The 27,156-nt window shown below is 49.5% G+C and overlaps 1 protein-coding gene across 7 annotated transcripts; it reads right to left on the bottom strand.

Moving 5' to 3' along the window:
• Positions 1-12: 12 nt before the first annotated feature.
• On the bottom strand, positions 13-25,769 carry LOC136631834 (tyrosine-protein kinase STYK1-like). Of its 7 annotated transcripts, XM_066606243.1 has the most exons (11): positions 18,896-19,644; positions 16,481-16,525; positions 11,588-11,683; positions 11,178-11,324; positions 10,150-10,368; positions 9,887-10,062; positions 6,470-6,553; positions 5,369-5,586; positions 5,254-5,294; positions 2,197-2,293; positions 13-389 (listed from the first exon to the last, which is right to left on the bottom strand). In XM_066606243.1, exons 3-11 carry the CDS (start codon positions 11,637-11,639, stop codon positions 215-217), a joined length of 1,209 nt encoding a protein of 402 aa, XP_066462340.1. In that variant the 5' UTR covers positions 11,640-11,683; positions 16,481-16,525; positions 18,896-19,644; the 3' UTR covers positions 13-214. The 7 variants fall into 7 exon arrangements, with proteins under 7 accessions (XP_066462340.1, XP_066462342.1, XP_066462341.1 ...); XM_066606245.1 differs by lacking the exons at positions 16,481-16,525; positions 18,896-19,644 and adding an exon at positions 25,701-25,769; XM_066606244.1 differs by lacking the exon at positions 16,481-16,525.
• Positions 25,770-27,156: the final 1,387 nt, after the last annotated feature.

Below are 27,156 nucleotides of genomic sequence, written 5' to 3'. Positions count from 1 at the left end.
TCCGGAACCCTCTGCAATTATCAGCGTCTTTATTTGACATCATAAATAGACTTCTTACAAGCAGAGGGTTAATCCTGTACATCCAGTATATACATTCTACATAGGAGAGTGCCGGCAGTGGGCACAGATAAATGGCGCCCGTGTCCTTAGCGCTTAGGATGCGCAGCAGTAAGGCTCCGGGTCTTCTTCTCAGACCGTCACTTTGCTGAAGACGTCATGAAGCAATCCCGGCCACATGCAGGTACTCCTTCCAGCTGAGAGTGTCCGCGGCTGTCAGAGGGGTTTGCCCATCGGCCTGGGCACTGGCCTTCTGCAGCTGCTTCATCACATCTGTAAAACAAGGTCTCAGCGGCGCCTCCCACTGCCAGCAGTTGGTCATTATCTCGAACCTGCAAGATCGTAAGATGTGGTCAGTAGTGAAACATAAAGGGCAATGAAAACACTGCAATACACATCTCATACACCCCCCATAACATACAAATCCATGAAACCCACCTGCGAGTTACCCCATAATGTACAGGCCTGTGCTCCCCTACACACCTGCATCTCAAAACCTCCTCCAGTATAATGGGTGGGGAATCTCCTGCAGGTGACCCCCATGAGTGCGGCCTGCGCCTGCTGCTCACGTCTCATACATACTATACGAATGCCCTTTATCTTGGGGTCCTGGAGCCTGGGGGGGTCTCAGGACTTCTTAAGAAAAAGTAAGATGCCCACACAGATGCAAGACCGCTCTGCTAACAGTGACAAACCCCCCCAATGCCGCGAGCCCTACATCCTCTGCAAGTGAAGAATGAAGGTTCACATTTAGGCTGGGCTCACACGGCTGTAAGCGTAACACGCTGCGGGGGTCCCACTGTGCTTTTACAGCTGTGGAGCCGGCCGTGATGCTGCGTACTGCCACATATGTACTTGGCATGACCGTGTACTCGCACGCGCGGTTCTGCGCAGTACACCTGTTTTGCTTTTTTTTCTGTGGATAGGTCATCAGTAGCTGACTGGCGGGGTCCAGCGCTCGGGATCCCCTCCAATCAGCTGTTTCTCGGGCTAACTGTCACTTCTGACAGTGCTGGAGGCAGATAGCGCTGTCCATATTGCAGTAGCCCAGGTTGGTATTGCATTCATTTCAATGGGAGCTCCGCCTGCAGCACCAGCCTAGGCCACTGCAAAGCTGACAGTGCTATCTGCTTCCAGTGCTGTCTGCACTAATGGCGGTCCTACAATCAGCTGATTCTTGGGAACCATGAGTGGCGCACCCCCCTGCTGATTAACTATTGATGACCAATCCTGAGGATAGAAGTCCCAGAAAACCCCTTTAACACCTTCAGTTCAGAACGGTGGCAGATGTAAGAACGTCATGGTGCAGCTTGGAAAAGTACTCTGGGGCCCCTCAAGCAGGGGCCACATCTGCTGGAGTCTGGAGGTTTTCCCTGTTCTCCAGTTTCCTCTGTAGACCGATAGGATAATGGCCCCGTAGGTTATGGGTCCTATTGATGTCCAGCCTGGTGTAAAAAGGTTGAGGATAGTGGAGACGTCTTAGCTTCTACCACAACCACCATCATCTCATTCTATATCATTTCCACAGTACTCTGCTGCCACCTAGTGGGGACTCAGAACTACAACCTATGGATCATCTGAGTGGTACAATGAGGGTTATAGTTCACTACTAGAGATGAGCGAACGTACTCGTTTCGAGTACTTACGCACCCGAGTACCGCCATTTTCGAGTACTTCAGTACTCGGGTGAAAAGATTCGGCGGGCGCCGGGGGGCGGGGAGAGGCGTGGCGGTGCGGGGGTAGCAGCGGGGAACAGGGGGGAGCCCTCTCTCTCTCCCTCTCCCCCCCCCACTCCCCACTGCTACCCCCCGTGCCGCCACGGCGCCCCCCGAATTTTTTCGCCCAAGTACGGAAGTACTCGGAAATCGTGGTATTCGGGCGAAAAAGGGGCGTGGCCGAGCACGTTCGCTCATCTCTATTCACTACTGAACAGCACCTCCAGAGAAGAGGTCACTCACAAGAGACCCCATACTAAATGCAACCAACCCTGAATTTATGAAACTGTCACCTGGAGACCACAGAGCTGACAATCACTTCCAGCGGCTCCCTCAGACCTGGAGTTCTGATTACAGTGGGAGGTGAGGGCCCCACGATTTACTGCCCGGGGGTCCACCCCACCTACCACTCTACAGCACTTACAGCAGGGGTCCGCACAGCGCCGGCCGCTCCATTCTGTAATTCTTCTGCCGTTTTGAAGGCATCTGAGATGGTTCCAGATCTGGGTATGGGGGAGAACCTGCCGGGATGACAAATGAAGGTAAATCTCACCTTACAGATTAGGTGTGTTCTGCAGGTCCAGGGAGGGTGTCAGAGGTTACCGGCTGCTAGAGGATAGCAATGTTGGGGTACACAGGACTGTACAGAGGCAAGGAGATCACTGGGTGGCGTTGGAGTAGTTGGGCAGTCATATTTGACTCCACGGCTCGGGATCGGGCATCGCTTAGGGCTCGCTCACACTAGTGTTTTTTGAAGGATCTACTGTAATTTTGCTAAATATGGCAATCAGAAAGAGAAATGGAAAGCATCCTTAAGCTGTCCGCTTACATCTGGTTTTAGCATTTAACCCTTTGCGATCCAATTTTGGATTCAGGGTTTCCTTAGGGGTTTTCTCTTTCTGCCATTATACAATGGCGCCATCTGCTGGCTAGAGCCAGTACTGTAGTATGGGACATGCTGGAGAGGCCCCCAAAAACAGAGCGGCCAGTAATATACAGTAAGAATACCCTGCCGGACGTCTTCCGACATCGGAGCTGTACAGCCTTCAATCAGAATGTCTTTAGACGTCAGACAGTGGATAGGAAAGGGTTAAAACCAATCTGTTTTCTTGTCTCTGCTAGACATGAGAAGGTATTTCTGCATGGTGGTGGCTCAGTGGTTAGCGCTGTTGCCTTGCAGTGTTGGGGTCCTGCCTTCAAACCTCATCAAGGATAACATCAACCTCCCCACAGACATGACCCTTGGGCAGAATTAAAACAGCGCTAAAGACTAAGCCTCCGCGCTTGTTCTTGCTTCTTTTCTCTTGCAGAGGAGCAAAACAAGAAGATCATCTTCTTCTCGTTCTTCTCCGCCTCCCAATTAACCTCCTTCTTCTTTTGAGGAGGACGAAGGAGGAGAAAGTGGGAGAAGGAAGAGAAAGAAAAAGCACAGTGTCTTACACATCTGCATGGGCTTTGTATGTTCTCATGAGGATGAGGAGAACAGGAAACACAAAGAGAAGAAATAAGTCTGGTTTCACATGGGCAAGAAACGCGTGCGTGTTGTGCGTTACGAGACATACTAACCTCGCACGAGCATGAACCCCTTTCTTTTGAATCGAGTCATATAAATGAGCGATGTTTTTCCGCACTGCATCGCATGTCCTATCTTTCCGCGTTCCTTAGAATGCATCACCCATTGTTTCAATGGGACAATCAAGGACATCCAGAATGTAGTGGCCCACTTATTAGCATTGTTGCCTTGCCATGCGGGAGCTGCAGGTTCCAAGCTGACTAAGGCCTCCTTCACACGGGCGACACGGCAGAGCTTTGAGAAAAATCGCAGCAACATCGTATTGCTGGTTCGTGCATTATCGCTTCTTTTTCTCGGGGCAATACCGCGATTTTGTAGCGCTACAAAGTAGCACCACTTGCAAGGATTTTCAAGGGGGGACTTGAAATACAAGCCCTACCCCAAAATAAGCCCTAGCCGCAGGGAATTTTTTTTTTTAAGTATACATCACCTAGAAGCGCTGTCCGACTCTATTGTAGCTTCTTCCTGGTGTCCGGCACAGTTCTTCTTCATCTCTTCTGGCCGGGGATTGAAAAATCCTTGCCTGCTGGAAGCGCTGCCTCTGATTGGCTGACGCAAAGCCAATCAGAGCCAGCACTCGATGAACCAATCACAGCCATTTATCGAGTGCTGGCTCTGTTTGGCTAAGCGTCAGCCAAACAGAGACTGTGCTTCCAGGAGGCGGGGATTTTTCAATTCCCGGACAGAAAAAAAGAAGAAGACCAGTGTCGGGGACCGGGAGGAAGCTGCAGCTAAGGCTTAGTTTAGGGCTTTGATAGTAGGATTTCCTACTGTCAAAGTTGCATCGCACCGCACGAAAATCATCGGAGAGGAAGGCTCCATAGGGAAAAATGAGCTACAAAACCTCACGAGTTGCGGGCATACCGCACAACCAATGAGGTTTTGGACCAGCAATGTCACATCACAAATGTGAAGGAACCCATAGGAAAGCACCGTGTGGAGGAGGCCTAAGGGTGATGGCTGAATTGAGGTTTTATGTTCTCTTCATGTTTATTCCTCTTGCTCTTCTCCTCCTTTAGAGATGAAAGACCAAACATGGTGGCTCGGTTGTTAGCACTGCTGCCGTATGTTCAAACCTGACCAAGCGTGATGGCTGTATGGAGTTTTTCAAAGTGGATGTTGCCCTTGATGAGATTTGAACCAGGGGCCCGGCACTGCAAGACAACAGAGCTAACCACTGAGCCACCGCCACACAGAAAACAAACAGAACTGGAATCGAAAACCAGATTGCTCTCCAGTTCCATCCGCCTCCCATTGACACGATGCAGTAAGATCTCTCTGCATTCCGTTTCCGCAGGCCGCACATTGGATCCATGGAATGGAGACACAAAATACAGAAATGCATCGAAACGGAACCCTCCTGCTACAATCCATTCCTATTGGCTTAGATATAGTAACACTTTCTTTCAGTTTTGTTGTAACCCGAACAGAAAAGCAAAATGGAAATGAAACACTAGTGTGAACCAATACTACGAGGAGCGCAGACCTTGTCCCTGACTCCAACACGGCAGGATCAGGGGTCACTGCCGTGTTTTATGGCCTCTCCTGCTGATTCTGCAGATCTTAAAGAGACAGTAACCCTGACAGGAGATTAGATCAGTGCTGGAGCATTGTAAAGAGGAGCGGCTACCCTTCCTATCACTAATTCCATAAAAGAACACTACAGTTAGCTGGCTGATAGCAGGGAGCAATAGCTTGTATTCACATGCCCTACAATCTGCCTCCCCCCATCCTGAACTGGCTGATAACAGCGATCAATAGGTTACATTAATCTGAACTGCACATAAGATGGAAGGCAGCCTGCAGGTGGAGTGTTCCTATGTCCAGCGCTCAGGTCGGTGCAGAATAACACAGGGGTCACATACTTATATAAGAAATGAGCAGGTGTCTTGTCTGCTGGCCACTTACCTAGTGTTATCATCTCGTACAGCAAGATCCCAAATGACCACCTATGAGAAAATGCAATACTGTGAGCCGGTGACATCATCGCCGCTGACTCCGCCCATTACTAGCGGTCACTTACACGTCACTCTTCTCGGTGATGTCTGCTCTGGTCAGTCGTTCCGGTGACAGCCACTTCATGGGCACCTGGGCAGCTCTCTGTGCAGGGATGGATCTGGTCCTGTACTGTATGGCAGCCAGACCCAGACCGCAGAGCTGGACGCTCAGATCCTCGTGGAGGACGACGTTACACGCAGCCACGTAGCCGTGGATCAGACCATGAGTCAACGATAGATATTCCTGTGGGACGAAGAGGGTCCATGTGTTAGAGATGTCTACTATGTGTCACATAAGCTGCATGGACCCCCAACCCTATACGAATATGGAGGCAACAGAAAGCCCAGTGGCCTGTCCAATGTGGTGAGGGGAATAAACCCCTACTAGATTCAAACTCCATGTACCCCTTCCTGCAGACACCCTCGTTGCTTCCTGCAGACCCCTATACCCTCCCCTCCTTGAGACTCTCTTGGCTCCTTCTCCAGACCCCCTTCATCCCCACCTCCAGACCCCTATGCATCCTCCTCTCCAGACCCTCCTCATCCCCTCCAGTAGACCCCCTGATTCTCTTCTCTAGACCCCTATACCCACCATTCAGGCCCTACATATCTCTGCCCCTCCTCCAGATCCCCCCCCCACTCCCTCCTCCAGACCTCTATGCCCCCTCTCTGTCCCTTCCTCCAAACTCCTATGCGCCACCCTCATCCAGCCCCCTTTACAGACCTCTATGTCCCCTTCTCTGGACTCTCTTCCAGACCTCCCTCATCTGCACCTCCAGATCCCCCCTATCCCCCCTTTCTGTCCCCTCCCCCATACCTGTATATTCCCTGCAATCTCTGTCTCCTCTTTCAGAACCCATCATTCCCTCCTCCAAATCTCCCTTGTTTGTTCCTCCAGACCCCAAGCGCCCCTCTGTTCTCTCCTCCAGATCTCTATGTCCCCCCCATGCAGACTCTCTTGACCCGTCCTTCAGACCACCTCCTCAGCTCCGCCACCAGACCCCCACTGTTCCCTTCTTGAGACGTCCATCTCAGAATCTTGGGCTCTGTCTGCCCCAGGGTCCATCATTTACACCCTCCTATCACGATGTCCTGGGATTAGTAGTCCGCTGTAATGTGTCACCTACCAACCCGTCGGCCACTTGTGAAGCCATTGAGTAGACGTCCCTCTCAGTGATCCTGGAGGCGGTTTCTGCAGCAGGCTGTATGCCCTAAATACAGGATAACCACACATTACTGGGGGAGACAGGCAGACCCCGTTATACCAGGCAATGGAACACATAGCAATTTTTAAAATCTCATCATCCTGATCACTGCTCCCACACGGAGCCAACAGCAGATAACAGACAGCGGCTAATGCTTCGATCCTGCAGGGGGCAGGCAGGAGTCAGTAACCCTCCCTCTGCAGATTATTACCCCTTCTTATGCCACCTGCACACGGGCGATCGCAGATTCCGCAATTCAAATCCGGTCGTGTGCAGCCGGCCTTAGGGAGCAACTCTTATTACTACATTGATTTAGGCAGCGCCCCCCTCTGTCCATGCTCTGTACCTGCAGTCTACATAAAGCAGAGCTACATCAGCCACAGCCCCTGGACAGAGGCGGCCCGTCTAAGCCCCCTTTTACAAGAAATGATTATTGCTCAGATTCTTTCTGGATCGTGCAAAACTGAGCGATAATCATAGTGAGAACACCGGCAGCGACAGAATAACGAAGGATAATTACCGTATATACTCGAGTATATACGGTAGTTCTCTTAGTGTTCGACGTTCGGAAGGCATAAACAATCAAATGACGATCGGTCTGCGTGAACAGGTAGTCATTCATCTATGAACCACTGCCTGTTTACTGTGGATGGAGGCGGGCGGAAGAGATCTCCAGCCTGCACCGAGGATGACTGTAGACAGGTAAATACAATCTATTGCTCCCTGTTGTCAGCCATTTCAGGCTTAGAAATGACAGAAAATGCAGAATCCCTCGCTCCCTATCTTCAATCTCTTGCTCGCTCCCGTCACCCGCAGCTCAGATGTCTCCAGAATCCGCCCTTTTCTTTCTGTTGAAACTGCAACAACTCTTATAGTTGCCCTGATCCGTCCCATTCTGACAACCGTAAAGGCACCTTTACACGATACGACTGTTGGGTACATACACGTAAGTGTCTGACAGCCGTACCAGCGATAGCTGTGCAGTGAATGGAGGCGAAACGTGACGGGGATCGTTTATTCACTGCTAACAGGCAATCACTCAGAGATCCGGCGACTCCTGGTTACACGGAGCGAGAAGCCACTCAGCAGTCGTTCCTTTTCAGCGAGCTGAAACAGAACGACCAGGCAGCTACTGAGCGACTTCTGTGGCCTGTCCCTGGCCGTATGTACACGGGCGGACAGTCACCTGAAAGGGCAACTTTTGGCCCTTGTAAAAGTACCTTTACACCCCACTGATCAATCTACTCTTCACTAAACTCTCCCCTCTCCAATCTATCACGATGTCCGACCCTGTGCCAGTCACTGCTGCACCAATGCCTTTATTCTGTGCCAGTCACTGCATTGATTATTCCACCTGTGCCAGTCAGTGCTGCACCAATGCCTTTATTCTGTGCCAGTCACTGCATTGATTATTCCACCTGTGCCAGTCAGTGCTGCACCAATGCCTCTATTCTGTCTGCTCTCATTCCCTCTGATTTACAACGTGCTGCGGAATATCTTAAAATGCTATAAAAGGATTATCATCATCACCGACCTCATATACAATATGTGACTGATATCAGCTGCCCCTCTTATAACGCTCCAGTACTGATATAATCGCCTGAGTATCATATATGTGACTGTCAGCAGTCATACTTACTGATAGAAAACACGAGGGCAGGTGTAGAACCACAACCCTCAGCAAGCAGACAGCCAAACTCCAATATGGAGGAGCATTATACAGGTGCAAAATACTGATGAACAACCATCCATACCCACCACATAGTTAGGGGAATGGCTGCTTAGTATTAAACTAGTAATTATTTAGAAATTATAGCACCAGCGTTTCTGGTGGTGAATGCGCCACACAGCTGTGCTATATGCATGTGACACACAAAACACACAGCTCTGCTACATGCACATGTCACAGACACACACAGCTCTGCTACATGTACATCACACACACAGGTCTTCTACTTGCGCATGTCACAAACACACACAGCTCTGCTACATGTACATCACACACAACTCTGCTACATGCATATATCACAGGCAAACACAGCTATGCTACATGCGTGAGTCACGCACACAGCTTTGCTACATACATGTCACACACAAAACACACAGCTCTGCTACATGCACGCATCACACACACAGCTCTGCTATATGCGCATGTCACACACAAAACACACAGTTCTACTACATGCACGCATCTCACACACACACAGCTCTGCTACATGTGCATCACACACACAGCTCTGCTATATTACATACACATGTCTCAGACACACAGCTCTGCTATATTACATGTGCATGTCACAGACACACAGAGCTCTGCTAGATGCACATGTCAGCTACATACACAGCTGTACTACATACATTCTTTGTTGGCCTGTACTGGTTTAGGATCTGTGATGATGTCATTGTCATGTGACCCCGGCCCTCCTTCCACACAAGTGACTGATCACATGTCGGTGACATCATCACAGGACCTGTGAGCACACGGCTGCTGTCAGGCTCTGCATGTTTTATGCTTTAGGACCTGTGATGATGTCACAGTCATGTGATCGGGGGCGGAGCATGAGAAGCACTCACACACTGACAGACAAATGGTCATTGGCACTTTGACTTGCGCATAGAAAAGGGTGCCAGAACAACTGATATGTGTGGTTTACAACCTATTAATGACGCCATATATAATTCTGCCCGGTTGGCTGCCCTGCACTTAAAAAGTGAACCACACTGGCACTGCCACCCTGACGGACCCAATATTTAAAGCCAGACTACTTAAAGCAAAAATACTCATAAATATGAGGTATAAGTCAACATTTTGGCCAAAATACGGACGCCTGCAAACTCAGTCAAGGGTCTTCGTCCTCTTGCAGGTCCCTACACTACTATCATATATAAATCACAGAAACAGTACCAGTGTGCTTCATTTTTGAGGCACAGGGCAACCCGCCGGGCTGAATTGTACTTGGCGTTAGTAATAGGTTGTAAGGCGGGCATCGTGCACCACACGTATCAGTTGGTCTGGCACCTTTTGTATGCCTCATCTTTGAGGAAGTAACATAAGAGTAGTATGTATAACACCAAGCAGCCTCTCCATTAATATCTGGTGGGTATGCGTGGTTGTTCAGCTGTATTCTGCACCTGTACAACGCTCCTCCATATAGCACCTTGGTTGTCTGCATGCTGAGGGTTGTGGTTCTACACCCGTCCTCGTATTTTGTATCAGTATGGCTGCTGGCAGTGATTTTTTGACATGTCCTCTTATTGTCATGCGTTCATATATGTGGCTGTTATCAGGTGCTTTTCTTATAACGCTCCAGTACTGATATAATCTCCAGACTACAATACCTCATGCGAATTCCTGAGGAAGGTGAGCAGGTTTCCGTAGGACATGGCCTTCATGATGAGTCTCGGCGGTTTCCTCTGACACCATAGCATCTTTACCAGACTGTCGTGATTACAGACTTCCACATAAAACTTCATCAGGTCCATGAAATCCTGCACCTCTCCGGGGCTGCAATGCTCTGCGGAGGACACACAAGGCGGAGGGTACATGTCAGTCTGGGCTGCCCTCATTATTGTGGGTCACTCCGCAGACGCACTCCTCTTACCAGACAGCTCCTTGAGTACAACCTGTTGTCTGTCTTCTGTCTTCCCCGAGCGGCACAGGACTGCCCAACTAATGGACCCAAAGTGACCATTACACACAAACAGCTGCTGCTCCACCGTCCAGTCACCGGGCAGCTGCCTCTTCTCCAGGATGGGATCCGGGGTGTCTAGTGAATTCTCATAAACCCCAGCAGCATTTACTGCCCATTCCCCATCCAAATCTAGGAAGGAGGAAAGAAGAGAAAAATTACTTACAGCACTCTAGAGTGCACCAGACAGCACCAATGCCCTCTAGAGCACAAAAGATGGCATCTCTGCGTTCTAGAGCATGCTGGAGACCACCTATGCTTACTAGAGTGTGCCGGACAGTACCTCTCCCATCTAAAGCGTGCAGGACAGTACCTCTCCTTTCTAGAACATGCCGGACAGTACCTCTCCCTTTTAGAGCGTGCTGGACAGTACCTCTGCCTTCTAGAGCATTCCAGACAGTACCTCTCCCTTCTAGAGCATGCCAGACAGTACCTCTCCCTTCTAGAGCATGCCAGACAGTACCTCTCCCTTCTAGAGCGCGACTGACAGTATCTCTCACTTCTAGAGCGTGCCGGACAGTATCTCTCGCTTCTAGAGCGTGCCGGACAGTATCTCTCCCTTCTAGAGCACGACGGACAGTACCTCTTCCTTGTAGAGCGCGACGGACAGTACCTCTCCCTTCTAGAGCGTGACTGGCAGTATTTCTCGCTTCTAGAGCGTGCCGGACAGTATTTCTCGCTTCTAGAGCGTGCTGGACAGTATCTCTCGCTTCTAGAGCGTGACGGACAATACCTCTCCCTACTAGAGCATGTTGGACAGTATCTCTCGCTTCTAGAGCGTGCCGGATAGTACCTTTCCCTTCTAAAGCATGGGGGACAGAGATCTTCTCCCTTCAGGATGGCATCTCTCCGCTCTAGAGCATGCTGGACGGCACCTATGCCCTCTGCAGTACATATTCCCTCTAGAGCACACAGGACAGAGTATATGATGTTATTATTACACTGATTTCCTGTTTTGTCTTTCGATCCTTTTCTTTTGTCTCTCTTCCTGCGAATTGACTTCCATAAGATAATGGCGACTATGATGAGGGTGCAGCCTGAGAGCAGCGCCGGAATGATGATGACCGAGTTCTGCCAGCCGTTCTCATCTAGGGAACAGATCACACAATGCGTCACCGGATATCACAGGAGCAGATATAGGTTATGGATTCATTCACCAACAGTGACTCCGAGATCCCCCACATATGGAGACGCTTACGGTGATATTAAAGATGGCGGCACATGTAATTAAAATGTCATGTCACATTGCATCATGCCAATGGGCAGTTATCAGCACGTTGCAGCCTGCACAGCTCACATGGGGCAGGTCACCCAGCTGTCAACAACACACACATGTAATATGGTCACTCACTACGGCGGAAGTCCTCGGATGAATTCATCGTCAGCTGCTGGGGCTCCGCCATGTGTCAGCGCTGTGTCTTTGTGCTCCGCGGCCGCTCGTCAGTCACTGCAGGAAAGGAGGACATTGATTAATACTGGAAATGCTGTAGATTTATAAACGTCATAAAACAGTAGGTACCCCATAATAATACCCCCCTCATCCTTCCAGCACTGTTACATGACCCTCCATGAGCACTGTCTGTAGTCATGTGACTTGTATCACTGTGCAAAGACCCGCCCCTGAGGAGCAAATCTACTTTCACCATAAATACTGTCCTCTTCTGCAGGAGCCCAGAGGGGCGGTGCTAGGGTTTCGACACGGACGGTATTTTTTACCGTCCATATTAATGGGCGGTAAAACATGATTGTCAGCTGCAGGCATTCCACTCACTTGGTCGGTAGCTCAGGTCGAGCAGTCGCCACTGCTCTAGTCCGTCTTTGACCCCTGACCTCTTCCCCTGGCATCTGCATTCCTGCAACTGAGACACCAGGGTGACAGGTCAGGGGTCACAGACTGACTACAGCAACGCCACCTGACCAGAGCTGCAGACCGTGAGACTTAAATGCTTGTTGGGTTGCTGCCCGCCTGGAAGTCCACTACGAGGACACCCATTACTACTGGGGCCACTATGGGGGTCACCATTACTACTGGAGCCACTATGGGGGTCACCATTACTACTGGGGACACTTACTATTAGGGCCACTATTACTCTGTCACTTTACACAAGTCTCAATGGTTCAAATATGTGTTGGGTATCTTGTATATTGGCGCTTTCAATGCCTGTAAAATTGAAGGGGGGGTTGGGGGGCTCCCCAGGAAGGAGGCCCATTTCATACTTCGCTTCAGGTGACATAAAGACTTGGTGCAACTCTGCTCTTCAGCATTTAGGTAATTTACGCAGCTGGATCTTAGTTCTATGACCCCCAAACATTGTACCCAGCTTTCCTAGACTGCTGAACAGCAAGTGAGTAAAGTATCATTACCCACGACTCTAAGAAAGTTGGGTGACCATGTAGGTCTACACTGAGGACAGCAGAGGGCTTTATGGCACAACAGACTGTATTTACCTCCCCAACAGTCAGCCTTTCTCCAGCCTGGAATGACTGATAACAGGGGACAATAGATTGCATTCACGGGCAGCAGATTCAATGTCACATTAAGCAAAGCAGGGTGGGTTCTGTCTGCAGGAGAAGCTAAGCAGAAGAATTAGATATGGAGAATTTCCTGATCATGAGGATGCAGGAGGATGCATGTAGGGGGCGCTGTGGGTTCCTGCAAATGCTTTAGGTTAGATGATGCCCTGTGCAAAATCGCTTTTGTCGACCCAAGCATAAGGAAAAACTATATATATATATTGTACTGATAGGCAGTCTGCCTGTATTCTGCTAGAAGAATAAATACTGTACCAGAACCAAGCTCAGTACATAAATACAGCACAAACTAACATCAGTACCCAAGTAAAGCACCAGAACCAAACTTATAAGATTAATACAGCAATAGAACTAAGCTCATAACATAAATACAACACCAGAATCAAACTCAATCCACAAATACAGCCCCGGAACCAAGCTCAGTACATAGATACAGCACCAGAACCTAGCTCATAACATAAATACACCATAGAAAAAGTGATTGTGCTGGGAGCGCCAATGAGCTGGCACTTTAGAACATCAGAGGGGAGGACACAGAGCCAGGAGGAGGATGATTCATGTAGCTTCACAAGATGCTGCTGCACATAGGAGGATGATCATCTGGCTAGGAGGACCTAAGTTGGAGTATTGCCCCCAGCCTGTACCCACCTAATGTTCCCCCTACAACCTGGTGGCCAGATCCCTGTACAACCACAAAGGTCACTCGTAGCTAAGGTCAGCCATGGTTCCTGCTATGAAATCTGCAGGCGCTATATATGCAATATAAGACAACATTTGTGATGACATTGATGGTGATGTTTATAATCAATGCAAATAATGGGGATTCAGCAGTCCGTATTAAGTGCGTATATAATGCACGCATGATATGGAGTGGATATACGCCCGTGTGAATGAGCCCCTCCACACGTGTTTTCAGGGCAGCGGTATCCCTCGTTCATCGACTGCACAATGTCTTATCAAGCAGTTATCGACAGGAGATATTCTGTTATTATGGAAGAGATCAAAGTGCAAAATCTTGGCAGGTGGCAACGTGGCGGATGGGAGAGCGGCAGTGACATCATGAGGCCCGCTGAATGCTGGGAGATTTCTGAATACAATGCATTGCTCTGGGGACTGCAGACTGGGATCATTAAGAACTAAACCGACCGCACAGCTTCCAGTGGAACTAAAGGGTTGCTTTCCCAGGTATAGCGCCCCTCCTGTCCATGGCTGTGTCTGGTACTGCAGCCCATTCACAAGATTCATACACATGGACGGGAGCAGAGTCTGAAGATTTAGAAGCGGCTTTCCTTTTCAGCTAAGAAGAGTGCGGGTTCAAGAAATGTCATATATGATGCAGAAAAAATAGACTGGAGGGACTTACCCATTAACCCCCGTTCCCCATTAAACAAAGACACCATACAACTATATGCTGGCATATTGTGGGTAGGCCACAGCCTTTATTTAACTGTATAAAACCTTTTAAACGAATCCTCTATTTTTCTCCTTCCATGCCAAAAATAAAATGTCCGATTCTAACGTCGTAAAAAACTGAGGCGTAAGAAGGCCCCTCTCGGCCTGAAAAAGCCCTTCCATTTCTTGCTGGCATGGAAGTCCTCAAATTCCGCCTACCGGCTGTGACAACTTCCTGTAACATGCATCCCCCCAATCCCTCTAATAATTCTCTTCATCCCCCCCCCTCAGCTCAGAGGGCGGGTGGGCGGGCGTCTTCACTCTTCTTCTCCCGGTCCAGAATGATCTTCCTCTTCCTTCTTCTTCCTCTAACCCTGCTAACTCCACCCCTAACCCCTGGTCACTTCCTTTCTTCCTGACCCCTCCCCTCCAGTCCTCAGCATCTTCGCCAGTAAGCTTTGCTGCTATCTAGACTGGAGGGACTTACCCATTAACCCCCGTTCCCCATTAAACAAAGACACCATACGACTATATGCTGGCATATTGTGGGTAGGCCACAGCCTTTATTTAACTGTATAAAACCTTTTAAACGAATCCTCTATTTTTCTCCTTCCATGCCAAAAATAAAATGTCCGATTCTAACGTCGTAAAAAACTGAGGCGTAAGAAGGCCCCTCTCGGCCTGAAAAAGCCCTTCCATTTCTTGCTGGCATGGAAGTCCTCAAATTCCGCCACGAAGGATGCAGCATATTACTATGCTGCACTCCGCCCCCCACATGCCAGCAAAAGAGCCGACTCTACCCCATCCTGCAACCTAGATAAAAAGGTATCTAGCCCTATGTCGCTAAGGTGCACTCCGTCACCTCGCATCATCCCGCGCTCTCTTCTCTCCAGCTCCCAATGACGTATTGCTATCCCACCTAAAGCTCGCACATGCTTTGATATCCTGAAATTGACAGTCTTCCTCACTCTCTCGATGGCTTCATTATCTCTTGCCTCTCTCCAAATTCTTCTGGCCACGATGTCTGACCAAACGATTATGACCCTCTTAAAAAATTCCTTGAAACGAAAAATATCCGCTTTCATCAATGCTATCAACTCAGCAACCTTTATCTTCCCAAGATCATTTCCTCCAGCGTGAATAACTAATATCACTCTGTCATTCTTCCAGCTGCTGATTTTTAGAACCTCCTGGAGCAGCCTGGGCCATTGTAATCCTCTAATACCACGCCAACGCACTTGCACATTAAGGCCTAAATTCACTCCAATGGGCCTATTTCTGGCTCTCTTTTCCGCCCAGTATACATAGGAGTGGCCCACCACCCATACTGTCCAATCCGACACTGTGAATAAAATAAAAGAACAAAACCAAAGCAGAAATCGCAACACCATAAACAATATTTATAGAACTCTCAGATTTGGCCGAACATATGACCGATATGCATCTGATTTCCAACGACCCACCTTCTTAACCCCCTCGATACCCATGCCACACGCAAAAGCGGACGTTGCCGCTCCGATCCTAAACGAATGTGATCCGAATTCCGAGGGGTTAAGGCCTAGCCTTCTAATGCTATTCCGCATGACCGCCGTGAATTGGTATTTAGTTAGGGGAAAACCCGACGCATGGCACAAAAACGGACCAGTCCCACAGTGTCTCTTGGCGAACTCCTTTACCAGTAACACCGGGCACCACTTTGTCCCCAATTTTCCCACTCTAATCCATTCTCCCATCCCGTATATGTCTGTCTTCGATCTTCTGACACCTATCTTAATACAGTCTTCGTCAATTACCACGTCTGAGAAAAACAGCCCCCCGGGCTTTGATTTGCACGACGATACTAACTCCCCGATGCGTAACGCGGCAAAAAAGGCGATGGAAAAAGCCGCGCGAAAAAGCTCTGCTTCGGAAGCATCCATGCAGACCGACTCCACCACGTTGAGTATAGCGTTTAATAACTCGAACGTGATAGGGCGCCTGCCGTCCTTGGTCACCCTGTCCTTCTTCCACCCTTTTATTATTTGCCCAAAAACGAAGTCCTTCGTCACGTCTCTTGACCCGTGTAAGCGCAACAAAAATGCTATAGCCGATAGTCGTTTTTTCGCCGCATCCGCTGATGACCCGCATTTACGCATCGCGGACAGGACATCTAATGTTACCGCCCTTGCTCTTTCTTCTGTTGGAAAAATTCCACCCGCCGCTGCTAACCATTCTTTCCATACTTTGTTATATCGGTTCCATGTGGTACTTGTTACTGACGCTTTAACGAGAGCTAACAGCTCTCCTCTATCACTTCCCACAAGAAAGCAGGGCAACATACCCCCTCGACCTCCGCCGTCGGGTGCAGCTCCCTGAAATGTGACATCTGAAAACGAGAAAGAGCATCAGCAGTAGCATTCAAATATCCTGGTACATGTCTCGCTTTAAACTTAACATTGTGCTGTAAACACCGTAAGATCAAATGGCGTAATGCTGCCAGCACCAACGTTGAGGATGACGATTGCTTGTTGACTATTTGCACCACCGATTGATTATCTGACCAAAAACAAATATTACCGTTGGCCAACCTCTGGCCCCATATTTCCATTGCCACCACCAAAGGGAAAATCTCCAATAACGCTGTGTTTTTTATCCATTTTCTTTCAATCCATTTTTTCGGCCATGCAGCACAACACCATTGATCACCCAATATTACTCCGAATCCATATGAACCAGCTGCATCCGATACCAAACCGATCTCCTCATTCTGTTTCTCCTCCTCCAGACATATTACTTGACCGTTAAATGAACTCAGAAAAACTCTCCATATGTGCAGGTCTGACCTCATCCCTTTTGTCACCCTGACAAAATGATGGGGTTCCTTTACCCCTTTCGTTGCTAGTGACAACCGCCGGGAAAAAGCTCGCCCCATCGGAATGACCTTGCACGCGAAATTCAACAACCCTAACAATACTTGAAGTTGGTGCAGTGTTACCTTCCGAGAACTGCCCACCAAATCCACAACTTGGCGCAAACGCGCCACTTTTTCATCCGGCAAGTGGAAAGTCATTTCCTCCGTGTCGATTTCTATACCTAAAAAACCGAGCCTCGATGCGGGGCCAACCGTCTTCTCGTCCGACAAGGGGACCCCGGCTTTTTTCATCAAACTACGAAACGACGAAAGTAAAAACTCGCAGGCCGTCGAATTTGCCTGACCAACAAAAAGAAAATCATCCAAATAATGTGATACCGATGAGATGCCCGTCTCCACTCTTAACATCCATTCCAAGAATGAACTAAAAACCTCAAAATAATAACAGGAGATAGAGCAACCCATCGGTAGGCACATGTCAACAAAAAACTGGTCCTCGATGCTGCATCCCAGCAGATGAAAACACTGCGGATGCACCGGCAGGAGCCGGAAAGCCGATTCAATATCGGCCTTTGCCAACCAAGCGCCTTTACCTGCCTGTCTAACTAATGCAACCGCGCAGTCGAAAGACGCATAAGACACCGCCGCTTGCTCTTTTGATATTCCGTCGTTGACTGATTCACCCGACGGATAGGATAGGTGATGGATAAGTCTGAACTTGCCAGCTTCCTTCTTCGGAACCAGTCCCAAAGGGGAAACCCGCAAGTTCACGAAAGGCGGTTCCCGGAACGGGCCCGCCATTCGACCCAATTCTACCTCCTTCAGCAACTTCTCCATCACCAAATGCTTATTATCGCGAGCGGACTTTAAATTCTGGCAAAAAGACGCCGACGAAACTGGGGAATGCGGGATAAAGAAACCTTCAGCAAACCCCGCTCTAAGCAGGTTTGCTTCCAGTCTCCGTGGGTACCGGTCGAGCCACGGCTCCAGGTACTGGACGCTCACCGGCGTTCGCCCCTGTGCCGGGAACTCCCGTCGCTCGTTGGCGTCGGAAACAACGCAACGCCGTGTGCGAACCTCCGCAGACCGAGCATTCGTGCCGAAATTTGCACGATGCGTAAAAACGGCAGTGGCCTTCGTTGAAGGCCCAGCAAGAACCGGACGGTTTTGGGGCCGCAGCAGCCTGCTGTCCGCTGGCTCCTGCGGCCGATCCTTGAAAGCTATGTTTTACGGGTTTCTGCGCCAGGATCAACTGGATCCAAACGTCTGTCGCCTTTGACGCCCAACTGATCTGCTGTGAACCCGAAATTCTGCGACGAAAATCTTCGTCATATCGCCACCAAGCCGATCCCCCGTGCAACTTATATGCACTGTGGATCGTGTTGATGTACACGAGCAATTCCGGGCCCTTCTGCGGCTGCTGCTTGCACACTACATGTGCCAAAATCAAAAAGGCCTGTAGCCAATTCCCAAATGTTTTGGCTACTTTGGGTTTTTTCTCGCTCCCACGTTCAGTGAACCGTTCCCTGTCAACTGACACGTGTTCGACTGATAACAGCGACCAAATATCCACATAGTTACCATTTATAATTTTTGATACCACTTCGTTCTCCAGCCCCGCATCCAACGGGGCTACTCCACAAAACAGCGAGTCTGCTAATTTTAGACCCTCGCTCACCCCTGCCACCGAGGGCAGGCACCTTTGTCCTTGTGCTGGACCACCAACCTCGGGCGAGGCCGCCCTCCCCGGTTTATCATATTACACTAGAAGCCCTTTATCCATAACATATTTATCCACCAAGGCTCTGAGAGCCACCATAAATTCATCCTTCCGGCTCGTGCCGGACACCTTGTCCCAAACTTTATTTAACTGAAACGACTCACCCGCCTCGTTGACCTCCGGCATAGCCAAGGGAACGTTAGGGGCGGGCAGTGATGTTTGTTGGTACTCCCGTGCGTATCGTGCCGTGCCACTTTCTTGGGGGACACGCCGGCTCCTTGGGCTCCTTGACATTGTAGCCCCGCAGGCTGACATCCTGTTACCCGGTCTGCTCCGCTCTCCTTGTCTGATATCTGCAGAAGAAGCCGGTGACCGTGAAAACAAATTCCTCATGACCTGCATCTCCACCTCTCGGTTGCTCTGCCCTTCCCTCCAAGTCACCGCTTCTGCCTGATCACCCCGTATGAATCTGCTCCTCCTCGTCTCCTCTCGTTCTGCTGAAGATGATGAGCAGCTGCGCTCCTCGTGCGCCCTAGCAGTACGCCTGCTCCTTGCCCCCTCTACCTGCCTGCACCTATCCTGCCCTATAATTCTACCGCTGCTATGATGGGGGCGGCTTAAGCTATTGTGCTCTGCGCAATGCTCCGGGGAGTCCCTCTCTACACTGCTGCTGGTAGAAACCCTGAACTCCCTGCGCCTGGCTGCAAACACAGGTGGAGGCCCCCGGCCCCCCCGCGCTATGGCGCGAAAATTCGCCGCCTCTTCTTCGCTGTCTGCCGGTCTGCTGCGCGCTGGTGAGCGAAAATGCGCTGATTTTCCGCTCCCGGCGCCCGCCCCATACCACGCTGTGGTGCGAACTGTCGCTGTTTTTGAGCGATGAAATGATCGCCCCTTCCGCGCTGTAGCGCGAAATTCGTCCGCCTCCCCTATTCTGGTCGCTGCCCCCCCCCTGTCCCCCCCTAAGTGCTGGTGGCGAATATTCTGCCCTCTGTTTGACTGGCCCTTTTCGGTTCCCCTCCCTCCCCCCCCACTCTCCCCCCCGCTACTCGCGGCGCACGATGAGGGAGATGCACTCTCTGGCATCTCCCTCCTAACGGTCGCTGCATCTCCGCGGCCGGATCTATATCCTGTGCGCGGAACCCTACGCGCGCCTGCTGCTGCACGTGGCGATCGCTCCGGGACCTCGCTCCTTGGGACCTCGCTCCTTGTACTGCCGTCAGCCGCGGGGATACCTCCTCCCGTGCTGGACTTACCCGACCTGGACGCTACCGTACCTCCACGGGTAAGTGTTGTCCTCTCCGCTACCTCTGGCTCACCGACTCCCATGCGTTCCGCTGGTTCCGCCTCCTCCCTACCGCGCTGAGACCGCACGGCGCTGTTCCCTCCGAGTCGCTCCGGTCTTGGGCTGCTGTTCCGTCCGCCTCTCTTCGCCACCGGGCTGGGACTTAGTCGCGCTGGCGGGTTTCTTCTCCGGGTTGGTCTTCCACGTGGCTCCTCGCTGCTGGGCAAAACCGGCTGGCTGGTGCTCGCTCCTTCTTCCACCGCTGTCGTCCCCGAAAGGTCTTCAGCCATCTTCACGAGCCAGCTTGTGCCCTGGCTGGCCACCACGTCCTTGATCATCCGCATTAGCTCCTCCATTCTTCAGCTGTCCTGGGTCCGTCTTCACTCTTCTTCTCCCGGTCCAGAATGATCTTCCTCTTCCTTCTTCTTCCTCTAACCCTGCTAACTCCACCCCTAACCCCTGGTCACTTCCTTTCTTCCTGACCCCTCCCCTCCAGTCCTCAGCATCTTCGCCAGTAAGCTTTGCTGCTATCTATCTACAGCATCAATGGACCTGCGGTGCAGATCTTCCACTGTGGAAAATCTGCTGGGTCTGACGTACCCTAAACTAATACTACCACTTTTCCCCCAAAATAAGACCCTGTCTTATATTATTTTTTTACCCAAAAGAGGTACTAGGTCTTATTTACAGAGGACGTCTTATTAAACTTACCTAGCAGGCTCGGTCCAGGCCCTCCTGCTCTTCTCCGGAGCTTCAGCGAGCTGGCTGCAGACCTCAGCCGCCCACAGAAGATTGCTTCATAAATCCCGCCTCCAGGAAGCGATGGTTGTGATTGGCCGAGCAGCATTCGAGAACCAATCAATGCAGCACTCAGTGAATCAATCACAGCCATAAAATTGTGGAGAAAGGATTTATAAATTGGCTGAGTCATGACATTGATTAGCCAATTCCTAAATCCCGCCTCCACAATGCGATGGCTGTGATTGGTTCTCAAATGCTGCTCAGCCAATCAATGCAGTGCTCGATGAACCAATCACAGCCATTGCATTGGTTAATCAATCGCTGAATTAATTGGCTGAGCAGCGCTCAAGAACCAATCACAGCCATCACTTCCTGGAGGTGGGATTTATGAATCCCGTAACCAGGAAGCAATCTTCTGTGGACAGCCAAGGACTGCATCAAGTGTGCTGTAGCTTCAGAAAGCAGCATAAGGGACCTGGACCGAGCCTGTTAGGTAATATTTTGCTTTTTTTTCTATGTAATGCAACCAGGGCTTATTTTCAGGGTTGGGGTTCTATTTCAGGCCTCCCCAAAAATCCTGAGTAGGGCTTATTTTCAGGGTAGGTTTATTTTCACAGAAACAGGCTATGTGCATGTGACAGGGGGTCTAAGCCTTTCAAACAATAAGGCCATGTTCCCACGGCAGTTTTTAATGATTTTTCATCAAATATGTGTCAAAATCTATGCCATTAAGATTATTATTAACCCCTTAGTGACAATACTATTATGAGCCTTAAACACCAAGCAATTTTTATTGCCGCATTCCAAGAGCCACAACCCATTGACAGCCGTATGAGGGCTTGTTGTATATTGCAATGGCTGCACTCCGGGGTCCATATAATGTGTTGTAGAGCTTTTATTGGGGGGAGGTCTCCACAATGCTATGGCTGTGATTGGTTCACCGAGTGCTGCATTGATTGGCTGAGCAGTCTTCAAGAACCAAATCACAGCCATTGCTTCCTGGAGTGGGATTTATAACGCAATCTTCTGTGGGCGGCCGAGGACTAAGTTGTTCGATCACTAGGATAGTACACCGCATTACCTATGTAGTACATTCTACAATGCTTATGCCATCAGCCTATTAGACTCTGCCGGAGGCGGGATCTAATAGACTGAGTTACATGGTATTCATGGAGGCCCAGGCTTCCGGCTGCATGGTAACTAGAGATGAGCGAGCACCAAAATGCTCGGGTGCTCGTTACTCGAGTCGAACTTTCAGTGATGCTCGAGAGTTCGTTTCGAGTAACGAACCCCATTGAAGTCAATGGGTGACTCGAGCATTTTTGTATATCGCCGATGCTCCGCTAAGGTTTTCATTTGTGAAAATCTGCAAAACACAAGAAAGTGATGGAAAGGACACAGAAACGAATAGGGCAGGCGAGGAGCTACATTTTGGGCTGCATCTCAAGTTCCCAGGTCCCACTATTAAGCCACAATAGCGGCAAGAGTGAGACCCCCCCCTCCCCCCCCCCCACTGTCAGCGTAAAGACTGTTCTCCTCTGCCACAGCTGTAACAGCTGTGGCAGAGAAGAACGATGTTAGCCCATTGAATTCCATGGAGCCGGCAATACAGCCGACTCCATTGAAAGCAATGGGCTGCCGGCGATGGCGGGATGAATTGTCGGGAAGGGGTTAAATATATAAGCCCTTCCCTGCAATTCATCTAGAAATGTGTAAAAATAAAAAATATATATATACTCACCTGGTCCCGGCAGAACGATGTTAGCCCATTGAATTCAATGGAGCCGGCAATACAGCCGACTCCATTGAAAGCAATGGGCTGCCGGCGATGGCAGGATGAATTGTCGGGAAGGGGTTAAATATATAAGCCCTTCCCTGCAATTCATCTAGAAATGTGTAAAAATAAAAAATATATATATACTCACCTGGTCCCGGCAGAACGATGTTAGCCCATTGAATTCAATGGAGCCGGCAATACAGCCGACTCCATTGAAAGCAATGGGCTGCCAGCGATCGCGGGATGAATTGTCGGGAAGGGGTTAAATATATAAGCCCTTCCCTGCAATTCATCCAGAAATGTGTAAAAATAAAAAATATATATATACTCACCTGGTCCCGGCAGACGGAGTTCAGCCCGGCAGGCTGCAGTTCTCCTGAACTGCTCTGAACAGCTGTGAGTAGTATTCAGCAGCCGGGGATTTAAAATCCCCGCCTGCTGAATGAGATGCCTCTGATTGGTCACAGCCTGACCAATCAGAGGCATCCCTCACTCACACCCATTCATGAATTCATGAATGGGTGAGTGAGGGCTGCCTCTGATTGGTCAGGCTGTGACCAATCAGAGGCATCTCATTCAGCAGGCGGGGATTTTAAATCCCCGGCTGCTGAATACTACTCACAGCTGTTCAGAGCAGTTCAGGAGGACTGCCGCCGGCCGCGCTGAACTCCGTCTGCCGGGACCAGGTGAGTATGTATATATTTTTTATTTTTACACATTTCTGGATGAATTGCAGGGAAGGGCTTATATATTTAACCCCTTCCCGACAATTCATCCCGCGATCGCCGGCAGCCCATTGCTTTCAATGGAGTCGGCTGTATTGCCGGCTCCATTGAATTCAATGGTCAGTGCTCGTTTAATCGAGACGAGTACCGCGTGGTGCTCGTCTCGAGTAACGAGCATCTCGAGCACCCTAATACTCGAACGAGCATCAAGCTCGGACGAGTATGCTCGCTCATCTCTAATGTTAACCCATTGGTACCTTGCGATTGTATTGCAGGGTGCTGATGGGAGACAGAAGGAGCCCCCTACCCGTCATCTGATTACATGCTGGAGTTAAACTTCCAGGATCTGAGGTTACTGCTCTCCTAGTGGTTAGAGCAGGAGCCTAGCTGTCAGCAGTCAGCCAAGCCTTAGCGAGTTCAGTAAAAAGGAGTGTTGGTCGTCATTAATAATAATAATAATTTGTATAGCGGCAACTAACCCCGCAGCGCTTTCACAATCGTATGAAGATGCAATTTTTTTAATTTTACCTACTGAAACAACATGCAGTTTTCACACGTGTAAAGACCCCATGTGCAGAGATGTGAGGCGGTTTTCTTACAAAATGCAATGTAATCAAAGGAAAGATCGCAGTGTTTGCAACGGCGACATCGGTCCGAGTTTCTCGCACTTGAGAATACAGCCTCAAAGGGACCAAATTCAAGTGCGGCTCCACGGGGGCCACAAGTACAAATCACAAAAAGGAACTCATCCCTGTAATGGAAGGAGCTGTAACACCTGCTGACATGTACGGACCGCGGACAGGATACAAATCCCCAACACACAGCAGGACTATAAGATCCCGGGCAGAGGCGTAATTTGAAGCTCCCGGGCCCCGATGCAAAACTTGTAAAAGGGCCCCCAACTATAATGCTTTATTCATAGTACTGGGTTCCCTATATGGAGAAGAGAGGCCTTATGGGCCCCCTAAGGCTTCTGGGCCCGGGTGCAACCGCATCCCCTGCATCCTCTATAGTTACGCCCCTGATCCCGGGGACATTCACATGTTCCACGTCTGATGTTGTACCTGATCCTGTGCAGTAAATGTCCTGTTGGGGGGGCTTTATATTGGGGAAACAGGACAAAAACTGAGAGCTAGGATAAGATCTCATCGCCACACAGAGGGGTAAAGACAGAATTACCTGCGGCCGAGCATTGTTCTAGTCGCAGACACAACATAGAACACATGAAAATTACTATATTAAATGGTAACTTCAAATCTCAACGTTATAGAAACACTTGGGAGTATAAGTGTATAACCATCTTTGACACCGTCAAGACCAGAATTAACATTGGAGGGGGCCTCTTGCATCACTGGAGAATATGGGAAATCTATAGCAGAGATAACACTCTGGCCTGGTGACCCCCTAACACCAATTTAGAGGCCACAAAACTGTGGACTAATTAAGTATTTATTTCTCTGCTCATTCTGTTCTGGTATTGTTTTAAGTGTAAATTAATCACACCATGTCTGTGCTTTTGCATATATATATATATATATATATACCTGTTCGCATCTATTCCATTTAAGCCTGAGGAAGAACCCTAAGTAGGTCTGAAAGCTCGCTGTAACATCATGTATTTCTGTTAGCCAGTAAAGGGTCTCATATCTACAAGATTACTTGGTTTCTCTTACTGAGCACAATCACATTTTGCTCTACTGGCGACGCCGTACTAAAGTTTTTACTTTTTAATTATTCACCAATCGCACTGTAACCAGAGACCTGCCCCTAAAGTTAGGGACCCCCAGAGGGCCCTCACTGCACTGTATAGTCTATATAACTGCTACCTATTCTGGTTCCACCTATGTATCTTGTCCCCCGCCACATGGTCACATGCAGTTCCAGGCGGTGACATATGGGGGGGGGGGGAGCCGGATGATTCCTGGAGTCCCTGAGCTGCAGCTCCAGATGATACTTATATGTTACAATGTATCAAGGGAGTAACAAGGCCCCCGGGGGCCGATCATGATAGCATTACTGCCACGAAATAACACGATGTCTTTCCAACTCAGCTCAATGTGAGGAGGGGGCAAGAAGAGACCCTCAATCATGGATCAGTTTAACAATCACCCCCATCGTTGCACCGACACCCATCATCCACAAGAAGAATATTCACGAACATCCCTGCCGACTGAAGCTCTGCAGGACGAGAACCCCATCAAACAGCTACCTGTATCCAACCTTCCTGGACCACCACCTCCGTCCGTCATCAGTCCCTGAGCCTGATGGGAGTTGTGCTCCGTGCTGCGTCTCCTGATTCTCCCGCAGACGTTAGCGCAGCTGTAGATTGAGGAGCCTCTGCAGTTTAGCTCCCCCCCAGCTGGCGGAGTCAGGTAGAACCCCTTATTACACCTGTTAGCGACTCTGCGTCTCTTGCTTGCTGCTCCTAACAGCTGTGCGCTTACCTGGCGGGGCCCGCTGTCCTGGGGTCCGTTCCAGGAGGGCTCTGCCCCTGTCCTGGGGTATCTGCACCCTGCGGCCCCCACGTTATACGGCTGTAAACAGTGCTGCACGTCACCGTGTCGTGGAGCGCTGCCAGCTCTCTGGCTGCTGCAATTAACCCATTCCACTCTGGATCGTTCTGTGGGTGCCTAAGGAGTCTATGACACTGAGCAGTAAACTTCTATAGATTGTAAGCTCCTCGGGGCAGGACAGTTGGAGGTTTTGTACATTCCCAGTTCTTCTCTAGTCCTTGACGTATCTATAATGACCACATGCGACCGACACACGGCAATATGACATCCATAAGAGCAACCTGTAATACCCTATAATGTAACGGCTGCACTTTATCCTCTTCGTGACCGCAATACGCTTTTTTACTGACCTCACTATTGGGCTTTAAACCTGCACATACATCTTTTTAAGGCGGTGGCTTAACTGACCACTGACCGCCAGGTTCCTGCTCTAACTGCCAGGAGCGGAATGACCTCAGATCCTGGCAGTTTAACTCCTTACATGCCACCTTCAATAACAACTGCAGCATGTAATCAGATGACAGGGGGCTCCTTCTGTCACCCATCGGCAACCCGCAGTGTGATCGCATGGTACCAATGGGTTCCCATAGCGGCCGTCAGCCTGACAAAGGCCTCCATGTAACTCAACCCATTAGGCCCCGCCTCCTGCGATGTCTAATAGTCTGATGTTATAGGTTTAGTAGAATGCACTACATAAGTAATGCAGTGTACTATCCCAGCGATCGAATGATTGCATCTTCACATCCTCTAAAAATAGTGTAAAGAAAAGTGCAATTGAAAGAAAAAAATCTGATGTAATAAATATACGCATTTTTCCCCATAAAAACACGTTTAAAAGGTTAAATTACAACAACAAAATTACAAAAAACACATATAATAGTTAATACCGCTATTTGCAACGACCGGATGAAAATATTTTATTTATCTTGCATGGCAAACGCCGTACAAATAAGTGCAAAAACTGCGCCAGAATTGCTATTTTTCTTTTGTTCGCCTCCCAAACAAACAGAATAAAAAGCAATCCAAGACAATGCTAACAAAAACTACAACTCTTCCCACAAAAGACAAGCCTCCCAGCGCTGCCGGAGACATAAAATGGTCTGGGTCTTATGCAGCGATGCAGAGTCCATCGCTTTTCTTTAAAACCATGTTTTTATTGGGCAAAGGTAATAAAAAAATCTCTATAAACCTTTTATCATGTTATGTTTATGGAATGGTGAATAGAGATAAGCGAGCACCAAAATGCTCGGGTGCTCGTTATTCGGGACGAACTTTTCGCGATGCTCGAGGGTTCGTTTCGAGTAACGAACCCCATTGAAGTCAATGGGCGACCCGAGCATTTTTGTATATCGCCGATGCTCGCTAAGGTTTCCTTGTGTGAAAATCT

Source organism: Eleutherodactylus coqui, chromosome 6 (assembly GCF_035609145.1).
Source record: "Eleutherodactylus coqui strain aEleCoq1 chromosome 6, aEleCoq1.hap1, whole genome shotgun sequence".
NCBI classification, from domain to species: domain Eukaryota; kingdom Metazoa; phylum Chordata; class Amphibia; order Anura; family Eleutherodactylidae; genus Eleutherodactylus; species Eleutherodactylus coqui.
The sequence above is the reverse complement of the archived record's forward strand: the minus strand, read 5'-3'. Positions and strand labels throughout refer to the sequence as shown.